General features: G+C 41.5%; 1 protein-coding gene across 1 annotated transcript in view; it reads left to right on the plus strand.

The window, feature by feature from the left end:
- The window catches only part of LOC137619508 (protein SHQ1 homolog), a 183,787-nt gene that overhangs the window by 42,018 nt on the left and 123,880 nt on the right, over positions 1 to 17,889 (plus strand). The window contains exon 3 of the mRNA XM_068349600.1: positions 148 to 347. Coding sequence (XP_068205701.1) covers positions 148 to 347 — 200 coding nt within the window. The remainder of the gene's footprint in view (positions 1 to 147; positions 348 to 17,889) is intronic.

The raw sequence follows: 17,889 nt of genomic DNA on the forward strand, positions 1-17,889 counted from the left end.
AAGTGTTGGGGCAGTGAAGGGAATGGTAAAGAATAGAGCGTTAGGAATGAATGTAGTGAGTGTTCTGAATGAGAAAGGTAATGTACCAACTGTGATGTATGGATAGTTTGAAGATTTTTCATACTTTATTTTTATGAATATTTCCAGGCTGACATTTTCTGGTAAACTCATTGATAGCGAAAAGGAGAAACATAATGTCAAGTATGATGCTGATAGAGGTGCCTTTGTAATTGAATGTCTGAAGGAAACTCCTGGTCAACATTTTGCTAATTTAGATATGTTGACAACACTTCTTGCACCACAAGGAGGTCATGGAGTAAATAAACCACTCATAGAAGTTATAGATGGTAAGTAGAAATCAAGTTTATATTCCATAATACTAACATTTCTTATTAATAGTTATGATAATAAATTTCTGTTTCTAAAGTTTAAAACATTGCCATAGGTTTATTTTCCCTTTAGAGACAGCTCTTAGTGAATGGTTATTAGGTAAAGATGGCAGCCTTTTGCATATGGTGTAGAGGGCGAAGCATTTACCCCCTATGTATTTACATTTTATTTTGGTAATGGTATGAATTTTCATGTAGAGGCTTGAATGATTTTTTTTATGTTTCTACATAAATGCAAATCCTAATCGTTTAATAGGGGTAGGATTTCAGCATACTGTATAGGAGGTCTTGGGTTATGACTATGCCGAGTTACAATGATTCGCCATGAAGAATGGGCTCCCATAAGGTACTTGAATTATCAGTGTAATTTGATTTTAAGTAATGATGTTTGGTTCGTTAATGTGACGAACTATTTGCTGACGCGGAGAGCAGCTGATGCCGACGCCAACTTCAACGCCTGCCCATGTAGTAGTGCGTTACTTGCAGGGTTGTTATTTGGCCGCTTTTGCTGCCACATTTCTTAAATTTGGCTGAATAAAAAATGAATGTGGACGAAAAATTTAGGCTCCCACGGCCAAATTATTTGGCCGTATTGTGTATTAAACCGATTTCATTCACTAAAATCCTATAATTTCAGTTATTTTGGTTTTATTTGATAAAATTTTAGAAAAAATTAATGCAGTTTGCAGTTTGTCATTCTAGTGGTTTTCCATGACATTGGTACTCGGGGTTCTGTCAATCAAAGTACAATGATCCTAAACAGTTGGTGATGGGTGGTAGGAGAAGATTGGGAGCTTAACTCCTTTGGTGAAGGATTGAAAGAGCTTTTATCTGTCAAGATGCAATCGGAAAACAACAGAATCAGACAATGTTATTGCGATACTTTTTCTATGAACTCAGAATTTTCTCTTCAAATGAGAATTACAGTTATGTGGTCTCTACTTGTATGCATCCAACACTTGACACGCTTCTGTTTTCTTACAATTTCCTGTCATTTAATTAATGTCTCTCTTCCCTAGCGATGATTTTGTGCATGTAAACAAACAAAATCTACATATAGTAGGACATTCTAATTTTGCTCACTAGCTCAACTTTTCCGTCCATATTGGCCTTTATAATAAAGTGTTAAAAGATACAGCCTACATTTCAGGACATAATTTACTGCAGAAACTTGGACTGATTTGTTTCTAGATCTTGTTATTGTAACTAATTGCAATGGCAACATCTAAATAAAAATGGAAAGAAAGCTATGATAGTGGAAGAAATTATAATAAATCATGGGTGAAGAAATGTGTTTTGGTAAAAAAAAAGCAAGTGAAGGAAGTGAAGATGCCTTTTGTAAACTGTGCAAAACTATGGTAAAACCAAAAGCATCTCTTATGGCTGATCATGAAAATCAAAAGGGCACTCTAGTAGTGTAAATGCTTCAGCAATGTGCCAAAAATTGCTAGTGGAAGTGGGTAATAAGGATGACATTGAAAAAGCTTGTTGAATTAGAATTTTCTGTTGCAATAGCATGCCACTGTTCCACTGCTAGTGTTGATCATTTGGGAGAAATGATATAAAGAAACGGCAAAGGTAGTCAGCTAGAAAATCTCCAACTCCATCATACCAAGTGTACTTCTGCCCTCAGTGCTGATCTGATCTCGACAAACCTCATGACTCCTCAAGTTCTGAGGGCGTAGTGTATATCTGGATAGTGCCCCTAGGACGGCCCTAATGTGAGGGATGACCCTGTCCTCTAATCGTGGCTCGTTTGTGGGTGGGGGTAATATTCAGATGAAATATGTCTTCTTGACCGTATGGCGAACCCACCAAAATCGTTGACGACCAATCTGCTACTTCTCTGATGTTGGCTATGAATACTTCTATGAGCTCCATTGTTTCTATGGAACCATATAAGGATCCTATAAAACAGTACTCTTTGTTAAGCCTGTAGCTTTGGACTGGAGTTTTTATGACATTTACAAGGAGTTTTCAAAATTTGGATCAATAAAAGAATCAGAAATAGACTTGGCAATGATAATAAATTCTTGGAAAACTGGATTATTTTTAATGAAGTGACAAAAGCTCATAGAGCATACAAGGAGTTTAATTCAGATTCTATAAATGCTAGGCTTTCAAGAGCAGAAGAGGTACTTAGGTATTTAGATGTATATAGACCTCATAATGAACCTGAAGACCCTAAAGTAATTAAAATATCTAGGTCACTGGATCCAGGTAAGTAGTTGATTATTACCATGCCAAGTGAAAGAGGTAACCTCTTCAAAGTGAAGACTGACAGACAAGCAGTCATTCTTCTTAATCTTAGGCTTGATTCTGATGGAATAATAAAACAAATAAAACCTCATCACAACTTCAGCCATGCAAAGGGTGTTATCTTTTTAGGAGGATATATATGAGCTTGATGAGAATGAGATTTTGGAAATGTGTCCAGATGTTATTTGGAAGGTATTTAAAGTGTTCCGTTCATCAATGATTATTTTAACTTTTTTAAATTCTTATTTGCCTCTTTACATTTTGACAGTGAAATTGTTAGTTTGTCCATATAGACAGAGTGCTTCAGTGCTTTATTTTTTTTGGTTTTGGGCACTTCTCTAGTATTTGTACTAGAAATGAGATGAGTGGATTGTGTGCCCAACCTGAGCATGAGAAATTTTCAACCCCTGTAGTTTGTGTGAACTGCAAGGCCGACCATCGAGCCCATGATAAAGAATGCCCTTGGTGGGGCTTGTGGAGGGGCTCCTCCTGCCCCCGTGTTGGGGCTGCTCCTGCCCCTTCTGTTGGGGCTGCTCCTGCCCCCTCTGTTGGGGCTGCTCCTGCCCCCTCTGTTGGGGCTGGTCCTGCCCCCTCTGGTGGGGCTTCTTTGACCCTCTATGGTAGGGATCCTCCGTCCCCCTCTGGTGGGGCTCTCATAGCCCCTCAAATTTTGACCATATCGATTGAAGATCTTGAAGAATTCTTGCTGCCAGATATTGAGAATTCTTCATACCAAATTGTAACGCCACTTGTCATAACAGTTCACTAATCCAATGACAATGAGGAAATAAGAGGCCAAATCTGTTAAACAAAAGAGGCCCCTTCCTCTTCCTTTACCTCCACATTCTCAGTCATAATAGAAGTACTGAAAATAAAATTGAAAGGGCAACTGAACGCCCAGCACATAGATTATCGTCTGTACTATCCAGATCAGTAAGTACTGAAAGTGTAGCTGGCATGATCTCTTTCTCCAGGTCTCGGATTCCTAAATTATGAGATCATAAAAAGCCCTTAAAAAAAGTCCAAATAATGGCTCTCATGCAGTGGAACATCCATGGATTTAATTCAAATAGAGAGCAAGTTCAGGTTCTGTTTGAAGAACATGATATATCTGCAATGTGTATACAGGAGACTAAATATGGAGATCATACTCACAATTTAGGTTATAATTTCTCTTTTCATAGGTCTCCTCCCCTAATAGGCACTAGTGCTCAGGCAGGAACATGTATCATAATCTGCAAGTATGTTAATCACAGAGTTGTCCACCTGAATTCTGAATCACAATTTGTTCACTTTATCTTGACCCAACACTAGAAAATAGACTTCAGGATGCACATGTTAATCTTTGTCAGCTAGAACTTAATGATTTACAATCCTTAATAAACCAGCTTCCTTAACCCTTTATATTGATGGTGAATTTTAATGTCAAACACACCCTACGGGGAGAACAATGTTCTAGTGGTTTGTGGACTGTGGCCAGATGTAGCATGCAGACTGCCTAGTGTTCTATTGCCAACCACACTAAAATGTTCACTAAACAAAAAGATGAAATGATGGAATACCCAGAAATCTGGGCAAAAAGTAAGCAATCAAGGATGAACTGGGTGCTGGTCACTACCCCTTGATTTTATACTGGGCAAGGGGACCCATATTATTCTAGAGGTATGTCATTTCACTTATTACTGGCATGTAGGGAGTCCAATATGAATAGCGGCAGCTATATTTCAAGTTATTTGAACATTACAAACATTAGGAAAGGAAAAGATAATATTACAAAGAAAAAAAATTTAAATTGGTGGCTGAGAGGGGGATAGAATTAAGTTGTGGAAAGAAACGCTTACGGTTTACAAAAATAAGAATTTTTTTTTATTTAATCCATGAGAAAGAAAATTACAATAATATGAAAATGCAAGTTTTAAAAACCAGGAGGGAGGACATAGACATCTCCAGGCAGAGCCTCTTAGGAGTCAATACTGTAAATATTTAATCTACATAATAAGTATAATTAAAAACCAATATAAGTGTATATATATTTGGGCTAAATTCAAATGTAATTTGACAAGTTGCTACAGTTATGATCAAAGGGATTGTAAGACAATGATACGCATCTGACCTGTCTCTAAGAAAAGGCTTATTATCCTCAGTGCTACACTCAAAGGGATGGCTAAATATCATAGTACAGTATAGTAACCTCCTAGAAGCCATGCTACAGAAATCTACATATTATAGTTCCTTAATGTACGTAACAGTGTGTACGCTGCTGTTGCTTGGGTGGTCCAATTATCTCACCAAATAACACTACTGCTACATTAAATATCCAGACAAAAGTTAACAGAAGCCAACCTTGGCAGTCAGGATCAAGATTATGCCTTTTTGGTCAAGGTCTACATAGCCAAGACCAAATTCAAAACTTGTGATACAAGAAAATTTCAAGTTTGAGGGAGAACCCCACCATATTGCAGTTCACAATCTATACAGAGAGTCAACAGGATCTGGACATAAATCTCCAACTACCTACTATCAACCATAGGGTTTTCTTTCACTAAAGTGTCCACTGCACTAACATCCTAAGAATCCCCCACAGTAAAAACTCTTAAAACATCTGATCACAAACTTTGAATCTTTTCACCACGTACTCTCAAGTTCCATTTACTGTCTGTAATGTACTTGGAATCAACAAACACCTTTTTTTCCACTTTTGGATCCTCTCGTGTCAATCCATTATTCCACACGTCACACGGGTTGAGGATGTGCACAAATTAGGAACTGTTAAGCTGCGTTAGCACTCGCTACCATCTCCGAGCCCCACGGAGTAGGGATTGCTGCAAAAAAAAAAAAAGAATATAAGGAGACAATGTTAAGGGACCAAAGTATAAAAGCTCAATAAATACACATTAAGACATAAGACTATATTAAAAAAAAATCAAGAATAAGATAATTTTTATTTTTCCTATCTATATAATTAGTTTAACTTATCCCCCCCCATAGATCTTTGGTCCACCTCAACATTGTCCCATGACTAGCAACAATGCCCTACACCAAGTGAATATATTTTACAGTACAAAAAAAAAAAATTCAATAGAAAGGTAGGATGATCAACTAAAAGAAATTTAATCCATTATCCGTCCCTTCATTCACCTATCCATTTATACATATTACATTGGGTACATCATTTGACAGTCTTATGATTAAAAAAAATGTGTTAGGATTAGAAGATAAAAGCTGAAAATTAGGTTATCATTCTACCCTTCCAACAATGCTCCAATATCATGCAATATAATAAATCACAGATATTATTACAGGAAACATTACAGTATTACAGGCATACTGTACAGTCATAAAACTATCCAGGAAAAAAGTGAAATGACATTCATTATAGTCCAAAACCAATTTTAAAGAATACACCACTTATTGATTTTGGACTATTACATTACAATAAAAGAAATGACTAAATCTAATATAACTTTGTCACGGTCAAGGAAATTTACAATTTATAAAACAATTAAACAAACTGTGACTCAATACAGATTTCTTAACAGGCTTTTAACTACCCCAATGTGGAAATAAAAAAATGACTAATAAAAAAGTAATTACTTTACAAAACTTGAGAAAAAATTAAACTTCTCAGTGATTAATTTTTCCTTTTTAAATATTTAACTTAGCCGGTGAATATATAATAGCTGCAACTCTGCGGCTCGACAGAAAACACACTCAAAAAACTCACGAGCGATCGCTATGAAGGTTGCGGGTGTGCCCACCAGCGCCAACTGTCGGCCAGATACCACTCTTGCATGTAAACAAACCCTTCAATTCTTCTCTGTCGACGTTGACGACAAGACGTATTCATACTCGCTGTAGAACCTGGAGTTTTTCTCATCATATTTGGTGAAGTACTTTATTTTGGTTTGAGCTTTCGCAGTGCAGGTGTTTTTCCTCAACATAAACTCTTGAACTCTTTATTGAATCAGATTATTTGTTGATGACTTGGATTGTTTTTGGAATTTTCTTTGACTAATTCAAAATGGCTGACCCTTCTCAAGTACCTAGATTTCGAAAGTGTAATGCTAGGGACTGTAATAGGCGTCTTCCAAAGGCTTCTCTCGACCCACATACTGTTTGTTCCAATTGTCGGGGTAAAACCTGTCAATTGGGAGATCGGTGTGAGGAATGCGTGGGCCTTTCGGAATTCGATTGGCTCGAATACGATAAATATGCACGTAGACTAGAGAGAGATAGGGTAAGGAGAAGTTCATCTAGGTCTGTAGATTTTTCCTCTCCACATGCCCCTGAACCTAATCCTTCCCCTGTAGTGGTTGTTCCTAACCCCCCTTCTAGCACTCAGGAACCGTCTATGCAAGACATGTTACGTGCTATTCATGCCTTGGGGGAAAGAGTTGAAGCGTTAGCAACTGATCGTAATCAACTCATGGCTGACGTGAAGGAACTTGAGTGTCATAGTGCCACGGTGGAAAGTGGGAAAGTGATTAGTGCGCAAAGTGTTGTGAACAGTGTTGCGACCGAGGGTTCGTCTGTTCGTGCCTGTCGTTCACCTAGTCCGGGACCTCTTGCAAGCTCCCAAGCCCAGGGGAGAAGTAATGTCGTACGACTTATGGGTTCGAGAGGCCTTGATCAGCGAACAGACGTTCCCTCTGTGGTATCAGGCGTATCTCACCAAGATCGCCCCTACCATAAGACGAGAGAGCCCATTTTTTCCTCATCTTCCGAAGGCTTTTCACGCAAGAAACCGTGGAGCAAGGTTTCTAGGCCTTTGAAACGGAAGTCGGTCCCTTCAGGACAGGTCCAACGTCCTTGATGTAGTCATTGGGACAGTTCGGACCCGTTGCAGTCATCGGATGACTGCTCGCCGCCTAAGCAAGGCAAAGTTGTGCCGTCTCAGACGCTAACCCCGTCGGTTACCGCACCCATTCCCGTGGACCCAAAATGGGTTATACTGCAGGACATGCAGTCTAAGCTTGCGTCCCTTATGGAAGACTACAATGCCGATAAGGTTTCCGTTGAGCCTAGCCGTTTATCTCATCGAGATCCGGGCCTTCAGCCACCCAAACATTCTTTTGTGCGTCCTGTTGATGCTAGTGTAGCCAGGTCACGTCAAGCAGTTGGGGTAGAACCACACTCGATGCGATCTCGTGTGGATTTTTAGCCGCATTTGGACGTTAGGCAACTTACTGATGCGCCTGGTGACGTTCAGGACGTTCACCAACCATCGGAGTTGACTTGTTTTGACGCTGAGCGTCAACTTCCGCAACCTAGAGTTGTTTTGACTGCTCAGACTAGGCGGTCTAAGCAGTCTCGGGTGGACGCTGTGCGTCCTCATGCACCTGTTGTTGTTGACAGTTCCCAGACTGTCAAGCAGTTACAGGACGCTGCGTCCTGGTCTGCCACTTATGCACCAGTGCGGGTGGACGCTGCGTGTCAAGCATTGCCAACCCCTTTGCTTGTTTCTCATCAGTTGTCAGATGAGGAACTTTCGGATGAGGACGTTGCTGACCCTCGGCCTGAGGATCATCCTTCAGATATTGATGAACCAAGAGCAGTTCCGCCATCTATGGACTTTAAAAAAGTCATGCTCATTTTTAAGGAGTTGTTTCCCGAACACTTTGTCTCTGTGGCTCCTCGTTCGCCGCCATCTGAGTTTGTTTTAGGCGTACCTGCTGACATGCCAGCCTTTACAAAACTTGTACTCTCTCGCTCGTCCAAGAGAGCTTTACGGCTTTTAGGCGATTGGTTGGAAACCAAGAGGAGTTTAGGGAAGACGGCCTTTGCCTTCCCCCCATCTAAACTCTCATCTAGATCGAGCGTCTGGTATGCCACGGGAGAAGTTCTCGGCTTGGGAGTCCCTGCCTCTGCCCAGGGCGACTTCTCAAGCCTTGTAGACTCTCCCCGCCGCCTAGCCATGAGACGCTCGAAGATTAGTTGGTCATCCTCGGACCTTGACCATCTACTTAAAGGCATTTTTAGAGCTTTTAAAGTTTTCAACTTCCTTGACTGGTGTTTGGGAGCCTTGAGTAGGAAAATCTCATCGGCGGATAGAGATGTCTCCTTACTCATTATGTCCTGTATGGATAAAGCCATCCGCGATGGATCCAATGAGCTCTCCTCCTCGTTTACTTCAGGAGTCCTTAAGAAGCGAGAGTCTCTTTGCTCTTTTCTGTCGGCAGGAGTTACTCCCTGTCAACGATCTGAGCTACTCTTTGCCCCCTTATCGAAGTTTTTGTTCCCTGAACTTTTGGTTAAGGACATAGCTTTGTCACTCGTGCAGAAGGACACCCATGACTTGGTAGCGTCCTCTGCCCGCAAAGGGACTCCTTCGACTTCCTTTTTATTATTATTATTATTACTATCCAAGCTACAACCCTAATTGGAAAAGCAAGATGCTATAAGCCCAGGGGCTCCAATAGGGAAAAATAGCCCAGTGAGGAAAGGAAATAAGGAAATAAATAACTGAAGAGAACAAATTAACAATAAATCATTCTAAAAAAAGTAATGTCAAAAGAGATATATCATATATAAACTATTAACAACGTCAACAACAAAAATGTCATATATAAACTATAAAAAGACTCATGTCCGTCTGGTCAACAAAAAAGCATTTGCTCCAACTTTGAACTTTTGAAGTTCTACTGATTCAACAACCCAATTAGGAAGATCATTCCACAACTTGGTAACAGCTGGAATAAAACTTCTAGAGTACTGCGTAGTATTGAGTCTTATGATGGAGAAGGCCTGGCTATTAGAATTAACTGCCTGCCTAGTATTACGAACAGGATAGAATTGTCCAGGGAGATCTGAATGTAAAGGATGGTCAGAGTTATGAAAAATCTTATGCAACATGCATAATGAACTAATTGATCGACGGTGCCAGAGATTAATATCTAGATCAGGAATAAGAAATTTAATAGACCGTAAGTTTCTGTCCAACAAATTAAGATGAGAATCAGCAGCTGAAGACCAGACAGGAGAACAATACTCAAAACAAGGTAGAATAAAAGAATTAAAACACTTCTTCAGAATAGATTGATCACCGAATATCTTAAAAGACTTTCTCAATAAGCCAATTTTTTGTGCAATTGAAGAAGACACAGACCTTATATGTTTCTCAAAAGTAAATTTGCTGTCAAGAATCACGCCTAAAATTTTGAAAGAGTCATACAAATTTAAAGAAACATTATCAATACTGAGATCCGGATGTTGAGGAGCCACCGTCCTTGACCTACTTACAATCATACTTTGAGTTTTGTTCGGATTCAACTTCATACCCCATAATTTGCACCATGCACTAATTTTAGCTAAATCTCTATTAAGGGATTCACCAACCTCAGATCTACATTCAGGGGATGGAATTGATGCAAAGAGAGTAGCATCATCTGCATATGCAACAAGCTTATTTTCTAGGCCAAACCACATGTCATGTGTATATAGTATGAAAAGTAATGGGCCAAGAACACTACCCTGTGGAACACCGGATATCACATTCCTAGACTCACTATGGTGCCCATCAACAACAACTCTTTGAGATCTACTAGTTAAAAAATCAATAATAATGCTAAGAAACGACCCACCCACTCCCAACTCTTTCAGTTTGAAAACAAGGGCCTCATGATTAACACGGTCAAAGGCAGCACTAAAATCAAGGCCAATCATACGAACTTCCCGACCACAATCAAGGGATTTCTGTACTGCATTGGAAATTGTAAGAAGGGCATCACATGCTCCAAGGCCTTTCCGAAAACCAAATTGCAAACTAGGGAATAGATGATTACCTTCAGCAAACCTATTAAGACGTTTTGCCAGAAGACGTTCAAAAACTTTAGATAATATGGGAGTTATGGAAATTGGGCGGTAATCAGTGGGACTTGAGCTACCACAAACACATTTACATAGAGGAGTAACATTACCAATTCTCCAACAAGTGCTAAAAGCTCCTCTTCTTGCTAACTTGCGTAAAATAACAGATAACTTTGGAGCTAAGAAATCTGCTGTCTTTATAAAAAAAAAAAAAACAAAGGAAAAATACCATTAGGGTCTACACCTCCATAAGCATCAAGGTCCATCAACAGAGCTTTAATCTCACGAGATCGAAAAGCTAAACTAGTTAGTTTAGCCTCAGGAAAACAGGAATGAGGAAGTTCAAGTTTTTCATTACTCTGTTTACTGTCAAAAACATCAGCCAAAAGGGTTGCCTTTTCCTTTGGACAGTGAGTGACTGAGCCATCTGGTTTAAGTAAAGGAGGAACTGTTGCATCTACACCAAAGAGTGCAGATTTAAGGGTAGACCACCATTTATGTTCCTGAGTTGTACCAGAGAGGGTTTCTTTTATGATTAAATTGTACTCCTTTTCAGTTGAGGCATAAACTCTCTGAGCAAAAGCTCGAAGCTGAGTATAGTTGTTCCAGGTCAAATCAAATCTGATCTGTTACCCTTCCAAAGGATAGACACTCCAGCGTCCAGGTTTATTCCGCCCTTTCGTGGCAGAGCTCCCAGCAGGGGAAGTACTCGTGCCGAAGGAAAGAGAGGAAAGAGGAAAGGAGCCAAGTCCTCACGTGGCAGAGTCTGACTGCCCGCAGCTTCAGACAGCAGTAGGTGCCAGACTCAAGAACTTCTGGCGAGCCTGGGAGAAGAGAGGCGCAGACCAACAGTCTGTGAGGTTGCTCAGAGAGGGGTACAAAATTCCATTTATACACAAACCTCCTCTAGCGACTTCCCCCATCGATCTCTCTCCCAATTACCGAGAGGAAGCAAAGAGACAAGCCCTGAAACTAGAAGTGTCTCTTTTGCTAGAGAAGGGAGCGGTGGTCAAAGTCTCGGACCTTCAATCACCGGGGTTTTACAACCGTCTCTTCCTAGTACCGAAGAAGACAGGAGGTTGGAGACCGGTGCTAGAGGTCAGTGCTCTGAACCTCTTTGTCACGAAGACAAAGTTCACCATGGAGACCACGAAATCAGTCTTAGCAGCGGTCAGAAAGGGAGACTGGATGGTCTCTCTCGACCTAAGAGACGCATACTTCCACATCCCCATTCACTCAGATTCCCAACCTTTTCTGAGGTTTGTTTTCGACAATGTGGTGTACCAGTTTCGGGCCCTGTGCTTTGGCCTAAGTCCTGCTCCTCTCGTGTTTACGAGGCTTATGAGGAATGTGGCAAAATTCCTCCATTTATCGGGAATCCGAGCCTCCCTTTACTTGGACGACTGGCTTCTCAGAGCCTTGTCCAGTCATCGCTGTCTGAAGGATCTCAATTGGACATTGGATCTGACCAAGGAATTGGGACTTTTGGTCAATATGGAAAAGTCACAGCTGATTCAATCCCAAACTATACTGTATTTAGGGATGGAGATTCGCAGTCCAGTTTTTCGGGCTTTTCCGTCTGCCCCCTGAATAGATCAAGCCCTGCTCGTAATCCAAAGGATGTTGAAGAGAGAACGTTGCTCAGTCAGGAATTGGATGAGTCTAGTAGGAACTCTATCATCCCTGGAGCAGTTTGTCTCGCTAGGAAGGCTACACCTCCGACCTCTACAATTCCATCTAGCTTTTCACTGGAAAAAGGACAAGACGCTAGAGGCGGTCTCAATCCCGATTTCCGAAACAGTAAAGGCATGCCTGAATTGGTGGAAAGACAATATCAGTCTAAGAGAGGGACTTCCCCTAGAAGTTCAGAAACCAAACCACGTTTTATTCTCAGACGCATCGGATTTGGGTTGGGGTGCGACACTGGACGGTCGGGAATGCTCAGGTCTGTGGACCTCAAGTCAGAGGAGCATGCACATCAACGGCAAGGAGCTTTTGGCAGTCCACCTGGCCTTGATGAGCTTCGAGAGTCTCCTTCGAGACAAAGTGGTGGAGATCAACTCGGACAATACCACAGCCTTGGCTTACATTTCCAAGCAAGGAGGCACCCACTCCCTGACACTGTACGAGATCGCAAGGGACCTGCTCATTTGGTCAAGAGATCGAGGCATCTCCCTGGTAACGAGGTTTATCCAGGGCGACTTGAACGTTCTAGCAGATTGCCTCAGTCGGAGGGGTCAGGTAATTCCTACAGAATGGACCCTCCACAAAGACGTGTGCAAGAGGCTTTGGGCGACTTGGGGTCAACCCACCATAGACCTCTTTGCAACCTCGATGACCAAGAGGCTTCCACTCTATTGCTCTCCAGTCCCAGACCCAGCAGCAATACATATAGATGCCTTTCTCCTAGATTGGTCTCACCTAGACCTATATGCATTCCCACCATTCAAGATTGTCAATAAGGTACTGCAGAAATTCGCCTCTCACGAAGGGACAAGGTTGACGTTAGTTGCTCCCCTCTGGCCCGCGAGAGAATGGTTCACCGAGGTACTTCGATGGCTGGTAGACTTTCCAAGAAGTCTTCCTCTAAGAGTAGACCTGTTACGTCAGCCCCACGTAAAGAAGGTACACCAAGGCCTCCACGCTCTTCGTCTGACTGCCTTCAGACTATCGAAAGACTCTCTAGAGCTAGAGGCTTTTCGAAGGAGGCAGCCAGTGCGATTGCAAGAGCGAGGAGAGCTTCTACCATTAGAGTTTACCAATCGAAGTGGGAAATCTTCCGAGACTGGTGCAAGTCAGTATCTGTATCCTCGTCCAGTACCTCTGTAGCCCAAATCGCTGATTTTCTCTTATACCTGAGAAGAGTTCGCTCCCTTTCAGCTCCCACGATCAAGGGCTACAGGAGCATGTTGGCTTCGGTCTTCCGTCACAGAGGCTTAGATCTTTCCAACAATAAAGATCTACAAGATCTCCTTAAGTCTTTTGAGACCTCTAAGGAACGTCGTTTGGCTACTCCTGGATGGAACTTAGACGTGGTCCTAAGGTTCCTCATGTCAGGCAGGTTTGAGCCTTTACATTCAGCCTCCCTGAAGGATCTCACTCTTAAGACTCTTTTCCTGGTGTGCTTGGCCTCGGCTAAAAGAGTCAGTGAGCTTCATGCCTTCAGCAAGAACATCGGTTTTTCGACAGAAAAAGCCACTTGTTCTCTTCAACTTGGTTTCCTGGCCAAGAATGAACTGCCTTCTCGTCCTTGGCCTAAATCTTTTGATATTCCTAGCTTATCAGAGATCGTAGGCAACGAACTAGAGAGAGTATTATGTCCCGTTAGAGCTCTTAAGTTCTATTTAGCTTGTACTAAGCCTTTACGAGGTAAATCTGAAGCGTTATGGTGTTCGGTTAAGAAACCATCCTTACCTATGTCAAAGAATGCTTTGTCATATTTTATCAGATTTTTAATACGAGAAGCCCATTCCCACTTGAGTGAGGAAGACCGATCTTTGCTTAAGGTTAAGACGCACGAGATTAGAGCTATAGCAACTTCCGTGGCCTTCAAGCAAAATAGATCTCTGCAAAGTATCATGGACGCGACCTTTTGGAGAAGCAAGTCAGTGTTCGCGTCATTTTACTTGAAAGATGTCCAGACTCTTTACGAGGACTGCTACACACTGGATCCATTCGTAGCAGCGAGTGCAGTAGTGGGTGAGGGTTCTACCACTACACTTCCCTAATTCCAATATCCTTTTAATCTGTCTCTTGAAATGTTTTTAATATTGTTTTATGGGTTGTTCGGAAGGCTAAGAAGCCTTTCGCATCCTGGTTGATTTGGCGGGTGGTCAAAGTCATTTGTTGAGAGCGCCCAGATTAGGGGTTTGATGAGGTCCTGTTGTATGGGTTGCAGCCCTTGATACTTCAGCTCCTGGGAGTCTGTCAGCATCCTAAGAGGATCGCTGGGCTCCGTGAGGAAGACAGACTTACAAGGCAGAGTAATCGTCTAAGTCAACTTCCTTACCAGGTACCTATATATTTTGGTTTTGTTATATTGATAACTGTCAAAATGAAAAAACTCTTAGCTTATACACTGTAAACTTAATTAACTCTGGTCTCTACCCACCGCCTTGGGTGTGAATCAGCTATTATATATTCACCGGCTAAGTTAAATATTTAAAAATTATATTTTAATTATAAAATAAATTTTTGAATATACTTACCCGGTGAATATATAATTTAAATGACCCTCCCTTCCTCCCCAATAGAGACGCAGCGGGACGAGAAGAATTGAAGGGTTTGTTTACATGCAAGAGTGGTATCTGGCCGACAGTTGGCGCTGGTGGGCACACCCGCAACCTTCATAGCGATCGCTCGTGAGTTTTTTGAGTGTGTTTTCTGTCGAGCCGCAGAGTTGCAGCTATTATATATTCACCGGGTAAGTATATTCAAAAATTTATTTTATAATTAAAATATCATTTTTCATTTTTATAATTTTATATTTTTTTTTTTTTTTACATTTTTTTTCTTTTCTTATTTTTAATTTTCATCACTTTCACTCGATTCGGTCTTCCTTTTCTTTGCTTCACTTTCTATCTTTTCATCATGATCACTAGACCGTTTTAGAGATTTTTTAAATAAACTATCGAGTGAAAGTTGCTTGGTACGGCTTTTGAGGATTTTTCTGAAATGAGTTAAGCAAACATCATCGAACTGCGCAACAACACGGCAAACCTGAAGTTTCTGTGGGTGATGCTTGTTGATGAAATCAACCACGTGTTGATGATATGCCAACATCTGCTTTATTTCCGCCGTACCTAAGATTTGGCCTACCTCCTCGGTCTCCTCCGACTCACTCAACTGCGCTTGGAACTCATCATGCTGCATGGCTTGCAGCTCCTTGAGTTCCTCGGTGGTGAGCTCTTCATGATGCTCATCAACGAGTTTGGTGATGTCATCTTCATCCACCTCCAGACCCATGGACTTGCCAAGGGATACAATCTCTTCGACGTCTTCCTCGGCGGCAAGCACAGGTTCATTCTCAGGGCCAAAACCATTGAAATCTCTGGGAGCAACAGCATCAGGCCAAAGCTTCTTCCAAGCGGAATTCAGGGTCCAATGAGTTACTCCCTCCCAAGCCTGACCTATGATCTTTAAGCAGTGCACGATATTAAAGTGGCTCCTCCAAAATTCACGCAAAGTTAAGTTGGTGCTTTGCGTGACATAAAAGCACTGCTTAAATAAGTGCTTGGTGTACAGCTTCTTAAAATTAGAGATGACTTGCTGGTCCATGAGCTGGAGGATAGGGGTGGTATTCGGTGGAAGATACAACACTTTGATGAATTTGTATTCGTCGATGATATCATCTTCGTGTCCGAGGGGGTGAGCGGGTGCATTGTCCTAACAAAGCAAGCACTTCAAAGGCAAATTCCTCTCATGAAGGTACTTCTTGACAGCAGGGCCGAAAACTACGTTTACCCATTCCACAAAGATATGCCGAGTAACCCAAGCCTTAGAATTAGAACGCCATAGAACATGTAGCAGGTCTTTATTAATTCTATGTGCTTTAAATGCCCTAGGGTTTTTGGAATGGTAAACTAATAAAGGCTTAAGTTTGCAGTCGCCGCTGGCGTTGGCACAAAGCGCAAGAGTCAACCGATCCTTCATTGGCTTATGTCCAGGCATTTTCTTCTCTTCGGCGGTAATGTACGTTCGACTGGGCATCTTTTTCCAAAACAGACCGGTTTCATCACAGCTGAACACCTGCTGCTCTACGTAGCCTTCCTCCGCCACGATGCTTTCAAACTTTTTAATAAAGACTTTAGCAGCCTTGGTGTCCGAACTCGAAGCTTCTCCATGCCGAACAACTGAATGAATCCAGGTCCGTTTCCTAAATTTCTCGAACTAACCTCGAGACGCCTTGAATTCTTCCGTCGTAGGATCGGCTGAACTCTCCCCCGCGTCACCCCCAGAGCCCGCCGCCTTCAAGTCACTGTAGATAGCTCTGGCCTTCTCACAAATGATCGTTTCAGTGATCGTATCGCCAACAATCTCCTTGTCCTTGATTCATATTAACTAAAGGCGTTCCATCTCTTCAAGGGTAGGGCTACGACGTTTGGAAATAATCGTGATCCCCTTCGAAGGTTTCACTGCTTTAATGGCTGCCTTCTGTTTTATGATCGTCCAGATCGTAGACATATTCCGGCCATATTGTTTAGCCAGATCACTAACACGTACACCTCACTCATACTTTTCTATTATTTCTTGCTTTAGTTCTAATGAAAGCATTGACTTCTTCCTTTTCTCACCACTACTACTACTTCCTGAACCGAAACTAAGCTTTTTAGGACCCATGATTACAAAACAGAAAACAACACATGAAAAAGGAAGATAAAAAACACTATTAATAACAGATTGAATAGAGAACAACCACACGATGCATACGAGATGAGAGGACTGATCAAGGCGACGCTCGATTGGCGTCCCTCCGATGTGCTGCCGTCTAGCGCCGTCAACAACAAACCACGGTTGACGCTTTCGAGAAAATTCCACGCGTACGCGTATTGTTTACTTCGTATGTTGGAGCAACACTTTGGGTGTCGAGATAGAAATTTGGTCGAATTTTACTTCGGATGTTGGAAAATTCGTATGTTAGGACATTCGTATGTAGAGGTTCCACTGTAAGTTTTTTCCAAGGTTGTATTCAGCAACCGTCAGTTTGTATTATTTCGGAACTTAGGCAACAAAGTCATTATCAATATATTGCTTTATTACAAAATATAAAAAAAATATGAGAAAATAGATGTACTGTATACTGCATAAACATCTAATATGTCATAGCGTTGTCTGGTATGAAACCACTAGTTGGCATGTTTGCTTGTAGAAGGGGGTTGACGAGTCATCAGCTGATTACTAAAAAAAACAGATAATTTGCTACTGTACTTCATTAAATGAAGGACAATATTAAAATATATTGATTTATTACATACGAATGATAATTGTAGGTTTATGTTTTATGTCTCTTGAGTTTGAGTGCTTTATGTCATTGGTTGAGTGTTTGAGGGGTATCAAACTCCCCTATACAACTTTTTCTTAATGTTAAGACGCAGGGAGATTTTGGGAGGCACTTTTAGTGAAAAAAGGTGCGTCTTATGACACAGGAAATACAGTAATCGTAATTTTCTAAATTGCAATAATGCTTCTGAAACGAATTCAGCAACCCCAGTTTATTTTTTAAATAAACTATCGAGTGAAAGTTGCTTGGTACGGCTTTTGAGGATTTTTCTGAAATGAGTTAAGCAAACATCATCGAACTGCGCAACAACACGGCAAACCTGAAGTTTCTGTGGGTGATGCTTGTCGATGAAATCAACCACGTGCTGATGATATGCCAACATCTGCTTTATTTCCGCCGTACCTAAGATTTGGCCTACCTCCTCGGTCTCCTCCG

The sequence above is a fragment of the Palaemon carinicauda genome, chromosome 26 (assembly GCF_036898095.1).
Source record: "Palaemon carinicauda isolate YSFRI2023 chromosome 26, ASM3689809v2, whole genome shotgun sequence".
Taxonomy (NCBI): Eukaryota; Metazoa; Arthropoda; class Malacostraca; order Decapoda; family Palaemonidae; genus Palaemon; species Palaemon carinicauda.